General features: G+C 36.0%; 1 protein-coding gene across 10 annotated transcripts in view; it reads right to left on the bottom strand.

Moving 5' to 3' along the window:
* Positions 1-18,253, bottom strand: part of nSyb (neuronal Synaptobrevin) — a 42,254-nt gene that overhangs the window by 14,514 nt on the left and 9,487 nt on the right. For 8 of the 10 annotated variants that reach the window (XR_011229350.1, XM_069328933.1, XM_069328939.1 and 5 more), the window contains exons 3-5: positions 15,871-15,949; positions 5,216-5,295; positions 3,368-3,419 (exon numbers count right to left, since the gene is read on the bottom strand). Coding sequence is in view for 9 of the 10 variants with exons in the window: in XM_069328933.1 (XP_069185034.1) it covers positions 3,368-3,419; positions 5,216-5,295; positions 15,871-15,949 (211 nt within the window). In the remaining variant the exon portion in view is untranslated. Of the gene's footprint in view, positions 1-3,367; positions 3,420-5,215; positions 5,296-7,416; positions 7,496-13,386; positions 13,466-15,870; positions 15,950-18,253 lie in introns of all 10 variants that reach the window. The other 2 variants (XM_069328936.1, XM_069328937.1) reach the window with 2 other exon arrangements.

Here is an 18,253-nt window from a genome sequence, read left to right as displayed (position 1 = left end):
CGGGGAGGATTTACTGGACGCAATTCCTTAACTGTAGCCTCTGTTTAACGCAACAGTAAAATGTGTACTTGGATGAAAAAAGATTCTTCGTGGCAGGGGATCGTATTCCAGGGACCTGCCCGAAACGCTACGCATACTAGTGGCTGTACAAGAATGTAACAACTCTTGTATATATCTCAAAAAAAATTATAGCCTGGTATCACATTATTAGGGCCATATCATGTATATAATAAAGACAAACATTTAAATTTTTTATTATACATTATCCAAAAACCTTTTAAACACTATCGCGCACCATTCGTGCGCGATGCAGAAATGACATTATGCACCGTTGGATGTGGGCGAGCGTGCGGCGACACCAAAAAGTGTATACTCGTTTCAGTTTTCTCACCTTAATTCTCGTGCTATGTCGTTTGTTTTGGTATCATTGGGTTTGCAAAAGAATTCCCAACAAGGGTATATGCATACAAGGTCCAAGAGCCCGGAGTGACTCCCCACAGCAAAGCCTAAAGTCGGCCAAGTTACCCGTGAATGAGCACCAACTGGCACACCTACAGACTAATGTATATTCTCGTTCAGTTCGATAACAAATTTCGTGTTACGCGTTTCATTTTGGTATCAAATTATTCGTAAAATAAAGGCGCGTATTTTAAAACTAGTCCCATAATAATAGAACAATAAATGGCATTTTAACAAATATTTTAAAATTTGGACCACAAAAGTATTTATCATCTTTGACATCTATTACCTTTCTGACATCAATTTTCGCATCACGTCCTTCATTTTGGTATCAAATTGTTTGCAATATAAAGGCACGTATTTTAAAACTAGTCCCATAATAATAGAACAATAAATGGAATTTTAACAAATATTTTAACTTTTGGGCACTTTTTGACGCTCATCGCCACAAAATTATTTATATCTTTCCAGTGTTCTGACATAAATGTGTGTGTTATGGCTTTCATTTTGGTATCAAATTGTGCACAAACTAAAGATGCTCATTTTGAAACCACCCAGAAGTTGATAAGATAAAAATTGAATTTTTTACAAATATTTTAATATATGATGCAAGCCATAGTCACTCACTCAGCATCGTGAGAAAAATGAGTGACGACGGGTGGCTGCAATGGAGTGCGATGGTTATCTTGAGGTTATCTCGAGTTGATTTCGGGGCTTTTAGTGTCCCCGCGGCCCGGTCCTTGACCAGGCCTCCACCCCCAGGAAGCAGCCCGTGACAGCTGACTAACGCCCAGGTAGCTATTTACTGCTAGGTAACAGGGGCATTCAGGGTGAAAGAAACTTTGCCCATTTGTTTCTGCCTCGTGCGGGAATCGAACCCGCGCCACAGAATTACGAGTCCTGCGCGCTATCCACCAGGCTACGAGGCCCCAATGAATCAATGGTGAATGATTTTTAATGGAAAATATGGTACAAGCCGTAATTTTCTTATTAGAAATGTAATAAAATGGAAAGACTCCTTTGGCAAATTGGTTGATTGGACCAGATTTTGATTCCTGGGCAGGGCAAAACATTTGGGTAAGTTTCCTTACACATGATGCCTCTCCATCTAGCAATAAGTGGCAGTAGGGCAACTGTCATGGGTTGCATTCTGGGAAAGAGCCATTCATTGGCAAGAGGAACTTCGATAGGCCTTATAGGCTTCCTGTTCCCCCAACAATGGCAATTGCACAATTTTCGTACTGGGTGTTTTGGGATCAGTTATGGACCGCTATAAAGCTATTGTACTTGGATGATACTGCATGTTCTATTAAAAAATAATAAATTCCTGTCTCTTCCCACCATCCATTATAATTTCTTTTTATAATATCCTAATGTTGTAGATAGATAGAGAAGGGTTTTTGTACTATAATTTATATTTTAGCCCATTGCAGCCTTCTGAGGTAACCTAAGCAAAAATTATGTGCCACAGAGAAAGGGTTAAGAAAGGTTATATTCTACCAGTGAGTGTTAAATCCATAAAATCTTAGAAAATGGTAACACCAAATTTTAAGTTAGAATTTATTTTTACTTTTATATTATAATGTTAAAAGTAGGAGGAGGTGAGCTGCTCTAAGGCTGCATTACTGGACCAGTGAGTAAGGATCCGACACCAGCAACACCAAACTTCATCACAACACACTGCTCATTAGTAACAAGTAAGCGTTAGTTGCACAGGTCTGGGGATGAGTCATGTTTTCATGGGGTGGAAATGTTGACAAAGAATTGAATTTTAGGGTCTCTTGGGTCAAGACGGCTAAACCAATTACTTTCTCTTTAAATATCATTCAAAGCATTAAATAATAGAGATGTGCTACCATTTAGTGACCCAAGATAAGGAAGTTAAAAATAAATATACATAAAAATAACTATCCCAATAGCATCCTACACATGCTACCCTAACTGAAGAAAATATTTCATGCTATCCTAACAAAAATACTCCCTTTATGATTAGCCCAAGAGCCAAACCTCTACTAGTTAGCACCCATACTCTATATATATGCATTCCCGTAATTTTGTTACTTACCACAGTCTAATATATGATACGAGGCTCGTGAGGATAGCCAAGAGATTTCTTCCAAACCGTAGTAACCAAATTCCAAGTTTAAGAGACTAGAAAATTCAGTTTGTTTGGTTAAATCTATATTTTAATGTCCACTTCAAACAAAGTCATGCAAAAAAATTGTACCAGTATCATTACTAAACATCAACTTCTTGACTGATATATATCATATAACGGTACTGTATATTTAATCTCCTTATTATGTTTACTATCTATCTATTAACTGTAATCTATAGCTTAAAATAAACCTGCAAAGAGTGTTCACATAATACACCCCTCCAGTTCTGAACCATGATCTCTCGGTCACAGCAAAGGCTCACTGCAACACCAAACCTTATAAAAAATTTCAGTGTAATCATTATTATTTAATGGTCTGGAACTCTGAAAGCTCCATAGGAAAGATAAAATTGGGTAAAATCTGGATATACTGTGTCATAAGACTAGGTTATGGCACTGTAAATGTGGGCTGTTAACAAATTTCCAAGTTAGCATTTATAAATGCAAAAGGTGAGACTAAGTATTAACTTTACAAGTTTACAGAATGTATATTCTGTAAAAATATCGCTTAAATTAATGATCAATGATACGTTATCGTTCAAAATTGTCATAATATGCAAAATCTGCAATATGCACCGTATTTCTGCCACTCAACAATGGTAACCAAGAAAATTCAGCAGGAGCCCATACACTGCTAAGAACAGTTTGTAACAACAATAAAGCCACCCATCAACCACTGTATCCTTAACCTCAAATCATCAATTGAGCACAAATATAAATGGCAAAAAGTAATAGATCACCGTTACTTACCAACAATGATGATGAGGACGATGATACCGATGACGCCCATAATGATCATCATCTGTCGTCAAGAATCGCCATTAGAAACAATCATGATAAAGAAAACTAGAAAATAAAACAAGCTTATTATTTTGAAGTGCAAAGAAAACCAGATGAGTGCACAGACAGTAATTGTAACAAATTTAAGATTACACAATAGGCACAATATTATTAATGATGTACAGTTGATAAGCGAGTTTTTTTTTTTTTTTTTTCCCCCCCAAGATTAACCGAAACTGGTAAATGCAATTATTGTCCACATCTCACACCTTAAGCCCCATTAATAGAAATATATATTACATCAACATTTATATCTATTGTATATTTATGTTAAAGAACGCTTTCTCAACAAAAACTGAAATTTAACTAGATAGTTTGATTATGGCCAATCTAAGAAAGCTTCCCCTGCTCCCTATATACATAAAACCAGAAAATATATTAACAGTGATGTATACTCTCCAATAAGAAAAATCTAGTTTAAAAATTGAACAGAGATGAGAGTTCAAAATCAAAATAAGGACCTAAAACGTCACAAAAATTTCATTAATTCAGGCAATATTACGAGGCATTTAAAGTACTGAATGGAAACCTTAAAAAAAAACTTTAATGAAACATCATTTTCTGGGAGAGTCCCGGAGGCTCTTCGGAGCTTACCGGGCTGGTATGTATGTATTAGACCATGGCATCAGTCAATTTGATTAAGAGTTCTATGCCTACCAGGGACCATGAGCCAGAACCTGGCCAGCTCAGAGGCGCACAAGGAGCAATGACCAATAGAAACCTCTATGTGGTTGGAAGTATTCCATGTCTGCCATTGACCGAGTTAGGCACCAAGAAAGGCACCTCCTCGTGCCTCTCTTAGGGGGGCCAGGTTCTGGCTCGTGGTCCCCAGTAGGCACAGAACTCCAATTGAATTGACCGATGCCACAGTCTAATACATACATATCGGTCAGGTAAGCTCCAGGGAGTCGGAGGGGCTCTCCATAGAAACACCCTCTTAAGGTATCCTTATAAAAAATACATTAATTTAAAGGCCTTGTTTGGAATATCTGACAGATAACAAGGTGATCATTATATGCCATTACATTAAAGATTCAGAGTAAAATTAATTCAGCCATTTTTTATTTTAATTTCAGATATAATAAATTATTTAGAATAAAGAACAATACTGTATATATATCCTGGCAAGATCAGCTATAATAGACCAAAAGGCCAGCACCACAGTACCCAGATCGGGAAGAATTTGGGGTATTGCATCATTAGAACCCAAAGAATTATACTAACATACAAGAAATATGGTACAAATACAGTACTGTTATACTGTATACTTTATCTACATCACCAAAGGTAAAACCCAATATAGCGTACAGAAGAAAAACTAAGATATTGGTTAAATACTTTTAATTAAACTCGGTGAACTTTTTAACAATCTAGTGAAATTTCAGAGGAATGCATTCTTAATGAAAAAGTGTGGAATTAATTTGTACTAAAATCGATTACTGTACTAGCTAATTCGTCAGTCCCCAAAAATATATAGCAGACATTCTCTATAAGGCACAATATTTCATAGCAACAGAAAGCCAATTGCCCCCCCGAGATAAGACAATAGATACTCTTAAGAATTAATGTATAAACTGAAATTCAAGAATAAAAAAAATGTGATTAAACTTTCTATATTTCAGAGGCTAAAAAGATTATAGTATACCAAGTCAATGATTTACAAACACCTAACGTGCAAACTATTACTAAACTTCAACACCGTCATACACACCTGTTCCTAACCAACTTAAAGAGCTCTAGCACGGTACTCTGGCTTACCTTAAGGTTCTTCCACCACATTTTCCTCTTTAGTTTGCCGGCCTGCTGTTCAAACTGTGAGGCTCCCTGCTGCAGGGCATCTGAAGCACACCATCATGTATTACCACCGTGACAAAACTTGTACATTTTCCCTATTCTATACGTAAAAATTTGAAAGTTTACTACAGTACTGTATAGGTAAATACAATAGATTTGGTTGAAATTAAATATTTATAACAATATAATGCTACCACTACTACTTTGTTAATGGATTTCAAATAAATTAATGTATTCTAATAAAAAATTTACTTGCAAATTACTTGCCTTACTCAATATTTATATAAATTCTATATTTTATTGAATACATTAGCACCATTTCCATTGCTACATTTAATATTAATTATATAATTTCCAGCAATTCTAGAATTAACGTCTGTAAATGACAGTTACAATAAGATATCCAATACAAAAAGTTACTTAATTAGTTGTCTTAACTTTCTGCGTGGTAAATTTCATATGACTTCCACAAACTTTATTACTTTTGTTCTGTATACTCTAAATTAAGAACATGAGATTAGTTACCTTCATTAAGTTTTAAGTGTTAGTACACAAACACTCAAGTTATATAAAATAAAAATATATATTACTTTGAAGTTAAAACCCTAGAGGGTAAAATCATGCAAAAACAAAAGACAAGGAATAAATAACATTATGTAAACTAGGAGGAGGCCACAATATATGCCATGGGAGTCACACTTCAGTAGAGGGGTCATGTGTGTGATTGGCTCTCCACAGCCAAGTCCATTTCCCTACCAATAAACAGGTCTTGTCAAAACCGCTACAACTACGGAATGATGACTTTACTTTGCAAAGTCGCTTTCATGCAATTCTGTTGATCTATAGCCAGGCTACCTATCTAGATGCCATTTAACTTCCATGCAACTCTGCTGAGCCATATTTAAGTTTCCTGATGGTATGTTATGTCCTCTCTAATGTCTACAAGTCATCCCAGGGAACAACTCCATAGCAGTTTCAAGTGCTAGTTTTTTTTTATGAACTGGTGGCAAAATCTGGCTGTCAAGCTTAAGAGGATTAGTGCCTAATATAACAATGTAAGAATTTTGAAGGGTAGAAAATTAAAAAACCTCTAACAACTTAAAAGTCTCATGGCTAAACTTAAATTCTTTAATTAGCTTTAACCTTTAGTCTATTATACAAGTTTCATCATATGAGTATATTATTATTAAGCTTGTGTTGTTGCTGCTTGGAATGTTGCCAAAGATGATGAGAGCCATGCTGTAGGGATGTGGGGGGACTTTATTGTGACATAACTTTATGGAGATGTATCACAACTTAAACAAGATGTGCAAAGTTGTGCAGAGCCTTAGGTACCATACCATGCTAGTCACACACAAGGGCACCACCAGTTTAAATACATTTGGCATTATCCACCATAAATAAATTACTATACTGTTTGTGTATCTTGAGATTCTTATTATACAAGTCTCTTAAACCTCGTCTTGCATAGATTCATTGCTAAAAATATTCATCAAAATTTATCCAAAAAGGTTAACTTATTTTGATGGGAAATTTCATGACAAAAATTATATGTTTACAGTATTAGAAATTGAGCAGTACTTTCAAACCATAAGTACCACATCAAAAAAATATTTAAAGTTGTTCATTAGGTCAATTACCATTAAATAAAGAATTAAAAAAAATAGTCCCTTGGTCTTCAAAAATTTTAAAAGAAATGGTTAAAAAAAATATTATGACCAAATTAAAGGCTTCAGAGCCACCACTACAGTCAGATCATAGTCCATTTAAACTGCATGATTGATGGTAATCAGTAATCTTACACGCTATTCATTCAAATAATTTATTTTTATTCATAGGTACTTAAAGCTCTGAACAACATTCTATAAGTGCTGTGCTATTCATCTAAGAATCAGTGGTGTCCTATGCTGATTCAGTGATTAAGCCAAAACAATGCAGGGGTACTGCCTACTAGCAGTTAAAAGTACTGAACTACAAGATCACAGATATAATTCAGCAAATTGTCTATTTCGTAAATTTCCCATAGAGGCCAACAAGATGCTGAAAAAACCATTAACCTTGAAGTACAAAACATGTAACAGGGAGGATGTATGTATACTTTTTTTTTTTTTGCAAATAAAAAATCTCTAGTGTAATTAGCGAAGGTGCATCCTATCCTGGTATACCTGCACGATCATCAAGCTCGGAGAGTTTCTGATCTCTCTCGAGCACCTTCTCCACGTTGGTTCTCATCATGTCCACCACCTACACTTGGCAAGAGGGCACAGTGTTCAGGGAAGAAACACACATACACTGACCAAATTATAGCTTACATCGGGAAAGATACACTGTGGTTCACATACATATACATCTGCACTGTGTTTACATGAATATGCTCCTGATTAGCTCTGGTAGGGTTTAGTATCATATATTGTGGATAAATAAACAGTGATTAGAAAAGAAGAATGTGAAAATGACACAAATGAGAGATATACAATACAGTATGTGACAAGAAAAACCATGAGATTAGTAATGTTAAAGCATCCCACAGCAATAAAAACAAAATACAGTAGTGTACATGAATTAGATTAACTACAAGAGAATTATAAAAAGCCAAAATTATATTACACTACATTGCTACATACTTATAATATTGTCAGATACAATCATGGATCAGTCACAAAGTTTAATGTGCCTTAGCATGCACAAATTATCAGAGAAAAGGTGTTCCAAATTCCATCTGACAACTTTTAGAAAAAAATATGTATACTATTTCTACAATTAGATTATGTTTACAACGCTGCAGACTTTTACAAATGTTCATTATATACTTCATCAAATCTCTCCTTAACAGAATAGAATGCCACTGCACCAAAAATCTACAGCATCTGGGACAACTTTTGGGAAAAGGTTTCTCTCTTTTCTTATTTTAAATTATTTATTGACTGTTTCAATACAGGAGACCCCCATAGACTTACAAATAGTGACTGATATCTAAATTCTATAAACATTTGTCAGTATATCATTTTTTGTTAGCTTCTAAACCAACATAATTCCCACAACGTCTAGCCCATGTGATTTATTCCACTCAAGTCCACAATGACTAACTTAAAAGAAACACGCAAGAAACCCAATAATCAAACCACTGACAGAGGGCAGATATTTTTCTAAAGTTTTTTTATTTTATAAAATGGACAGTACATAAAACCAGAGGCTCTTTACTTCAAGTGCTTATGTTTTCCAACTTTTCCACATGATTTTAGTACTAACACTTTAGTTAGCGTTCTGATGATGCTAAAAATACATCATCCATATTCCAACAGTAAACATTCTGATGGCACTAAAATGCTAATGATGCTAATTAGTATAGTACTCAGGAACATCACAAATTTATTATAAAAGCACATTTTGTACGTCATCTACAGTCCAGCAAATTCATTTACAAACATATTGACACCAAATTTATGGCCATATGTAACTCCAAGACTGAGAAAACTAAAAAAAGAAGAAACATTTTAGGTGTCGCAGAGTGTCACAGAGGGAAGCCCAGAACATTTACGGGTAGGAATAAGCAGACCATCAATGAAAATGTTGGACACTCCCCAGATGTGAACAATGTGGAGAATCAAACCCTGAGAATCCAGACGAGTTATGTGCAGTATCCAACTCCAAAGGGCAATGGAACAAAGGGAACGCCCTCTTCAGTTCAAGCAATGACCCACCCAGGACTAGTCTGAAGCTAGAGCACAGAGCCCAGAGGAATCTGAATACAGTACCTCACAATGCATGCCAAATGGCTGCAAACTTGCGCTTCTATCTACATAGCCTGCATCTAATGCCGACCATTACCTAACCTAGTGAGAGATCACCATCCACTGCACCAATGGTTGAGGTTATTGCTGATTTTTTGGTGGGCTTGTAGTGATAGGTAGTTTGTACAAAATTTGAGTTACGTTTGTGGTTGTTGTAACTGGCGACCGATTGCAAGGGATGTGTTCAGTTTTAGGCTGGGTGACAGATCAAGTAACACTAGTTTATGTACCGGTGGGGAAACAGGGGTGCGGGAATTCAAGAATCTATGACATTTTAAAACTGGTCAGTGTCAGAAGGATTAAAATCAATATGGTACGTAACAAAAGTAAAAACCTTAATTCTTTAGATTGAATTCTAAAATATTGCACTGAATTTATGAAGAATTAGTCATTTTCAAACTATCATAATTATGATGAAAATTTACATACAGGAGGTTCCTGTTATATGAACACTTGTCCATCTGAACATCATCTTAAGTCCCCCCTTCATGATGCAAATTACTAATCAAACCTGCCGGAGTGTCCCCAGTATTACACACTAAAACGTCCATGTGGCAGCCACGTGGTGTAGTATACAGAAACGTCCATGTGGCAGCCACGTGGTGTAGTATACAGAAACGTCCATGTGGCAGCCACGTGGTGTAGTATACAGAAACGTCCATGTGGCAGCCACGTGGTGTAGTATACAGAAACGTCCATGTGGCAGCCACGTGGTGTAGTATACAGAAACGTCCATGTGGCAGCCACGTGGTGTAGTATACAGAAACGTCCATGTGGCAGCCACGTGGTGTAGTATACAGAAACGTCCATGTGGCAGCCACGTGGTGTAGTATACAGAAACGTCCATGTGGCAGCCACGTGGTGTAGTATACAGAAACGTCCATGTGGCAGCCACGTGGTGTAGTATACAGAAACGTCCATGTGGCAGCCACGTGGTGTAGTATACAGAAACGTCCATGTGGCAGCCACGTGGTGTAGTATACAGAAACATCCACACAGCCCACTAAGGAAGGTGGGGTGTAGTCAAATCATAAACAAGTTTATTTTCAATCAAAATTGCATATAGTGTGGGGTTAGGATGTACAGTATTATCTTAGATTGTGGTGTGTTAGGCTCGGGTGGGTTAAATTAGATTTGTTTGGACAAGATTAGGTTCAGTTGTGTTAGGTAAGGCATGTTTTAAAATAAGTTGGTGAACTGTCATGTGTGCATTCAATTTGACTTACAGTATCAGTGGGAACCCATGCTGCCCAAATCAATAGTTTTCTCAAGTCTAAAGTAGACATGCTGTGCTTTCTTTGAACTTTATTGAGGGAAAATACCATTAAGAATGGCTGATAAGAGGACGACTAGTACTGATAATGCATTAATGCCAAGGAAAATAAGCAATACCCTAGAGACAAAGCTAGACATTATTAAGCGCTTTAAGATATGGGCAAAAAACCAACACAGATTGCAAATGTTTATGGCTTGAAACGCTCAACAACTGTGATCGTAAGAAAAAAAACAAATTGTAGAGCACGTGAAGGGTTCTACACCACTCAAATCAATTACAATAAGAAAAAATCACATTTAATTTGCAAGATGGAAAAGTTGTTAACTTTGTGGATTAAAATTGTTACTGAAATCCAATCAGCCTGATGTTCACACAAGAGAAAGCAAAAAGTCTTTTTGATGATTTGAAGACAAAATTAAGTGAAACAGCGACGAGACATTTGTGGCCAGTCGTGGGCGGTTTAATAGATACGAGGGTGGGACAAATTTGCATAACCTAAAAGTGAGTTAGACTAGCATTAACGGTGTTTGGATAAATGTTTGTCCTCAATTTGTAAATAATTTCAGGGTTTGGAGAATCAGTTGCAGGAGCTGACTGAAAACCTTCTTGAAATTGCAAAGGATCTAAACTTTGAGGTGGATGAGGAAAATGTGTTGAGAGTTTTTGGACTCATGCAAAGGAGCTCACAAATTAAAACCTTATGGAGTTGGAGGCAGCAAAGACTCAAGATGAAGCTGTTCCAGAGGAGTTAGTTGGCGAGACACCCTCGGTAAAATAAATCACAGCCAAGAGACTGGAAGAGGGATTTAAGCTGGTAGAAGATGAATTGGCAATTTTGGAAGAGCAAGATGACAACGTTGAGAGATGTCAAAACACCTCAAAAATGGTTTGGAATTGCCTTGCACTCTATAACCAAATTTTTCAATTTACATTGAAAAGAAGAAGATAGTTGCACAAGTACTGTGAGAACGTATTTCCCAAAAATGTCTCTAGCCCAGCAGTCGCCTCTTAAAACATCATTTCCAACTGCATACCTGGAGAGGGTTCTTAAAGAGTTCTTCTTCTCCCTGTACTCCCCAGGCTTGACTTGTGATAAATGCCTCGACAATCTTCAAGAAAAATCTGACCCAAAACCAGTAACTTCTACAGCAGCTAGTGACACTGATGACGACTCATAGGCATTTCCCACCAATCCATCATCTCCCACATCAAATATAGCCAGTGACACTGAAAATGACCAGCCACCCTCTACTGCCGACACACTGCTATCTTCCGACATCTCCAGCTAATAGATCTCTTCACTCCTCAAAAACAGTCAACTTTGACATGCAGGATAACGTCATTCAAAGTAAATCTTATGCTGTATTTGCGATCACCAAAATTATGATGATTTATGGTGACCTGGAAACATCCCCTCATTTACAACTTCACCTATGGAAAATCTCGTTCTGCATTCCAAATAAATGCTCCGTGAACATATTCTCAGAATGTAACCCATTCGTTCTAAGGGGACTGTTTGTACTGTAAATGTATGGTCCAACAACATATATTCAAAATTTTAATATTTAACTAATTCCTATGACAACAAACTTGACAAACAATGTTGCAAAACTTATTGACCAAACCACACACTAAAAAGTGAAGGGACGACGACGTTTCTGTCCATCCTGGACTATTCTCAAGTCGATGGTGTCGAGTCAAGTCGTTGCAAAACTTCCTATGGGGATCACTTGCAACCAAAACTACTATTACTGTCAACTTCAATCAGGGTGCATGAAATTTGTATGGTTGTGCTTCAAGTAGGCTATTGCTCAAACAATATGTAAAACTGGCTCCAAAAATCTTCCAACAGAGGATTAAACGGCTCAACAACATCAGACTCTTCCTTGCACCATTACTGTATATATAAATGTATATAGTTTCAGCAAAGACAAAAGGTATTCTGCGCATTGCACACAAACACGGCTCACGTAGAAACAAAAATATACTAAATCCTAAAGTAATACTGCTTACATATAACAATTTATAGTATAGGTACTGTATTAGGAATGCAGAAAGCCAAAGACTATATTACTTTAACCCTTACACTGTTTTAATCACCATATACAAATTCCCCCCCTCCTCCCATTTGATTTATTAACAGTCGTGTGCACCAAGATTTACGATTTTAATAGCTGCAGTGTTTAATGATTTAGCAATCACTCACAAAATTTGGGAATCTTATAGAAAGTTCAAAATGGCAACTTACCATTGTAAAACCCTATTTTAAGTACAGTACTGTACTATAAGATAAACTATTATTGTGCTGTTGCTTACTGGAGTAAAGAAAGCTGTTGCTTACTGGAGTAAAATTACGTTTACTGTTGCTTACTGGAGTAAAATTAATCTCCACTGTTCCTCCACAGAGGGATGTTATAACTACACTATTGTCCAATTATGCCGGCACACAAGAAAAAGGGTTATCTACATTGAATAAACATTAGACTAAATAGTTAATTTTATAAGATTAAAATATATACTGTACAACCATATTGAATTAAATGCAAGGCATTCAGGATATCATGATGCAGAATCAAATTGCTTCAACATTCTCTTGCTGACAATAACAGCAAGTTGAAATGACGGTAGTTAACAGTACTTTACTGAAGATCTTTTATTACAAACATTTTACCACCCTTTAAGTTGTGCATTACAAGTTCTTCAACTAAGCTAAAATAACTTAATGGCCCTTCCACTATTACTGGATAGCACTTGTTTGGCAAGACAACAGGAATTACGTACTCATAGTTATAAAACAAACGACCCTGACTTTAGGACCAAACCATGTACTCAAAGGGCCCAAATGCATTTTTTTGCTTTCTGGAGAAGAATCTAGTCAATCGATCAATTGAAATTTTCCAAGAAACATTTTCCCAATGAGGAGTTATTATTTAATAACTTTTTATAACTTTTCCACAAGTAGTCTGCAGCCCATAAACATAACCACAAAATTATCGACTCTGAAAGACAAATAACAAATATATTGACACAATGAGCGGAGGTGTAAACAATGCCCGGATTATGGGTACCTGCACGGTCATCCAGCTCGGAAAGTTTCTGATCCCTTTCCAAGACCTTTTCCACGTTTGTCCGCATGATGTCGACAACCTAGAGTTCACAAAAATCCACCACATATGGTAACAATGAGAAGGGAATGAGGATGAAGGAGGGAGAAAGTTAAAACAATCAAAAATCAAACAAATTAAACCTAGCATGAAAACACTAAACTAAATGCTTAATACCACACACCCAACATTAAACACAAAAATAAAGATACACGAGACTGGAGAAATAGACCTATGACAAGACAAGACAAAGATTAATGCTAGATAAGAGAGATTGGGGTTAATTGTGTAAACAAGTTATTAACAGCTGCCTGGAAAACTAAATGAATGTTAGTGTAATTCACCATTGAACAAAGATTATCACCTTAATTCTGTAAACTAAAAAATTAAGGAAAACCTTAAAATCGGATACCACCCTTTGCCGTTCCACATGCAACAGAAAACAGACATTAGCTTCTCTAGTCAGTATATGTTCATTAGCAATTATGATGCTTGGGCTTTACAAGAAGCTCATTGTAAATATATTCTTATTTGTAATAATACTGCCCAGTACAGTACATACATGTCTCATCTCTACTACCCGCAACTCTCACATTTTTATCCAAAAATACTAAAAAATCGTATCAAAGCAACCCTCGTGTTAAATTTAAGGTCATATGCAACCATTTTAAAAATTAATGGGAATAAAGCCTGTGTGCTACATGTGCCTTTTATGTTAGAAGTTGACAATACCAACACCAGGTTTTTTTTATTCTAGTAACCTTTTCTGACCAAACTTTTTAGCTTATTTAAGTCATCCTTTATCATTGCTCTTTCTTTAGTCATAATTTGTTATTTACACACATGATGGGCATGAGAGTAGTAGACTTTCCTTTTACATAACAGCTCACGTTAAACCTTACCCCACTAGTTCTTCCTGGACCATGAACCACCAATTGGTTTTGCAACAAAGTCCCCAATTACTGCTGGGTGAGTAAAGGCGAACAGTTAAGGACTATTGTTCTGTTAAGGACAGCCAACACAACCTGGCCAGGGCTCAAACCTAGATGAAATAGCTCAAGGTATGGATAGCAGAAATTCTTCTACCCTTGCCACCATTTTCCCATAAAAAGCAAAGTTTGAAAAGTGAAATCTAATCTCCTGGGTTAGATTATTCATGTCCACACACTATTTATTCTAGTACTTTGCAGGGAATGAGCATTAGTGACTGGACAGCAATTCAGGGCTTCCTGTTTCTGCTTTCTACTGTTTTTTCTGAGTCCAGGAGCTCTCCATTCTCCAATGTTTTGTTAGCCTGGCTAACTAGCAAATGACTAGTTAGCCTGGTCCTTCAGCCTTACTCGTGTCCAACAGATTTATTACAACCTCCTCAGATACAGAGCACCTTGTTGCCTGTGCTGATCTTTTGTGCTGTGCACTTGGAGAGGGGCAGATTATTGGGGCAAGGAAGGGATGATGGTATATCTATTATCATCCATAAAACTGTGTCCACAGATAGCCAACTAACTGATGTACAATTACTCCTCGATTGACAAAACAGGGATTTAATAATATAGTACAGCATCTTACAAGAACAAAATATGAACTATATTTTGAAATATGACTACCACTAATGAAATAAATATTCCCTTTCATAAGACAACCACAGCAAATTACAGTAAAGTACAGCTCAGACGAGTATTAGGAGCTTGGCCTTCTCTTCCCCTGCCACCATAACCACCTTTCTAATTACTGTACCTTAACGCTAAAACTACTATACTGTACTGTATACAGTTAGAAAAAATTAATTTATAATGCCTTTCAATTTAACATTTAATGTTAGGCTACATATGACCTTAAAAATGACATTATACTTCAAATTTCTTCAAATGCTAATAGTACTTTAGTTAAATTAGTTGATTGTACCTTAAGATTGTTAAGAAATGGACAAGATGTGTTTTTAGTCTAGTTGGTAAAAATCAGCACGTAAACATATATATATTATGGTTCTAGGCTCTTCAAGACCCCAAGACCTGTCAGCTACCTTTTCCAGTGCCTCAGAGTGGCAATACTTAGGGTCAGTACATACTGCATTCTTGATTCCCACAGCATCTGAGAAACCCTACTATAGTTTATATTGCATTTAAGACAAAGTTAAAAGCCAGGAAAACACAATATTAGTGCCCAAGTGCCATTGCCCCTGACAACCTGCCCACAACAGCCTCTCCATCCAAACCTATGGAATTTCCAACCCAATAACTTCCAAAACACCATATCTGACAAACCATTTCTCTGTCAAAATTAATTATTTAGCTATAAAGTTAATGTTATAGGGAGCAAGATTAAGATGGGTTAGTATGCAACCTGTCCCAAGTCCCAAGTGGCTAGTGTAAGCATAAGCCCCAGCAAGTCTCCCTAAAGCGGGCAGGCAAGTAGATCCAAGATGGCCCACATTCTTAAGACTCTCACCTGCTCGGTTATCTAGTTCCGAAAGTTTCTGATCCCGTTCCAAAACTCTCTCCACGTTGACTCGCATTATTCCAACAACCTGTTTTGCCAAACAAAAATGCAAGCAGTGCAAGAATAAAACAAAAAACAAAAATTCAAACTGAAATAAAACTCCTTTCATCGTTGTTCCTTAAGGACCTAACAATTTGTTGAACTTTTCGCATTCTGACCAATTTTTGTATATATATGTAAATTTACACTTCCATTCCTTAGCAATGTACTGTACTATACAATTAGTAATTTTCCGTATGAAAATATTTAAGGAAAGCTCGCAAATTATCCGCCAGTCACAAAAAAAAGAAAAAAGAAAATGGGAGCAAGTGGCATAAAAATATTTTACTTTAAAATTTTTTTTTTTTACCTAGGTTAGTTAAATGGTGACTAAAGCATTTTTCATCTCCAACTACTGTATTATATAGTTTGTTTCTTTTCTTTGTAAATTTAACTTGAGAAATTGCAAGGCCTATTTTCTGAAAACTGTTTCAAAATTTTACCTTTCATAGCATACTATAGATTAATTACAATTTACAGTAAAGAAGGATTTTCTCTTATTCTAACCACTATCATTATATAGCTAACTTTCAGTACAAGTCTACATGAAGTTTCGTATGCCGTTTATATACAGCAATGAGGCAGCCAAACTTGAGCTCATATCAGTTCAACGAGAAATAAGTTCAAAACTTGTGAAGCATCTAGAGAATGAGAAACTGTGAGAGCTTTGAAGCTTTAGGATGATCTCTTCAGCTTATGATAATGATAAAACCATTGCTGTCATTTTTAGTCAAGTGCCTCTTAGTACAGTACTGATAAGTGTACAAATTCAAAATCGTGCCAAGTTACCAGCAATACCAGTAAATTATCAAAAATAATTCATAATTTAATTTTTATCTTCACGTTTCCAACATTTAGTAAGAACCCAACTAATTTATCATTATCTTTGATCTTAAAATCATAAAACCCCCATGAAATACAAAGACAAATAATTCATATTACCAAGTGGATTTTAATAACCTAAATCAACCGAACACAACAAACACCTCCACCAGTGCTACAAACACACTTGTCATGTTCAAAAACACTGCACAACAGCCCACATCACTTCCTAGGACGTGCACTTCAGGGGCCTACCTGCGCGGGCCTCAAGCTCTGACAGTTTCCCATCTCTGATCATCACGAGTTCCACGTTCCTACACATTACTGAGGTAACCTGCTCCATCCCACAAGAAATTAGGTCAATTTTACCATTAATGTTAAAAAATAAGTGGCACTTGGGAATATTGTTACTACAATATAAGCTTTGGCTATTGATAGAATGGCAATGACTTTTTAAGCGACTTACATTAGTAACTGAAGAATATTTAACTGACTAAAAGAAAAAATATGAATTAAGAAATCCTTCTTAGATATAAAAATTCTCAGTGAAAACACAGACATAGGCACAACATATACAGTATATATATATGCACAATATTATTTATATACAGTATATATATAATTTGTTTATATGGTATACTGTATATGTATGCATATTATATATGAAGGTCACTTACTTCAAACCACTAAAATTTTATGAAAACTTCTCATTAGCCATCTTTCGACTTTGATTTAAGAGAACGAAACGGCAGTTCTCAGTAAATGACCTTTGCCAAATAACGACAGAATCCACATTAGTACATACAGGAAATGACAGGACTTGAAAGAGACAGTCTGTGGGTTAAAAATGATTATGTGAGCAGAGCCGTTGTTGTCGTGATGGCAACAGCTCCAGACAAGAGTGCTCCGGGGACATTCTCATCTAGCTACAACACTAAGGTTTACCTCCCAGTAACTATATACTGTACAGTACATCAACACACACTGGTCTTTTATTTGTGAGCTTGGCACAAATATATATATATAAAATGGCTAAAACACCACCACATTATCCAACAGTTTAAAGCACTTTATATGTTAAACAGTATTTAAATCACAAAAATTTGAAAATAATTTGATTTTAGTACCCAAATATCCTGATACAATCAGTCATGCTATAAAACAACCTGACATGCCATTCTTAAATCCTCTTTGAAACCTACAAATTATATCAAAATATGCAATGTTTAAAGGATCCCACACAAGACAATGGCAAAAGGCAACAATTCACACCAACTTTAGTAACATTCTCTCTCCTCTTCATCATGTCCTAACAATAATTCCAAATAAATTCCACATAATATATTACATTACAACCAGATAATTGCAAGTCATGTCTATCCTCAAAGTTTTTGAGCAAGGCAGAATATAATGAATTTGGGATAATGCATAAATTCCTAATTCAAATGACTTTATCCTTTTTCAATGTCAC

This window comes from Procambarus clarkii, chromosome 22 (assembly GCF_040958095.1).
Source record: "Procambarus clarkii isolate CNS0578487 chromosome 22, FALCON_Pclarkii_2.0, whole genome shotgun sequence".
NCBI lineage: Eukaryota > Metazoa > Arthropoda > Malacostraca > Decapoda > Cambaridae > Procambarus > Procambarus clarkii.
Note: the sequence above shows the minus strand (reverse complement) of the source record. Positions and strands in the feature narration are given on the sequence as shown.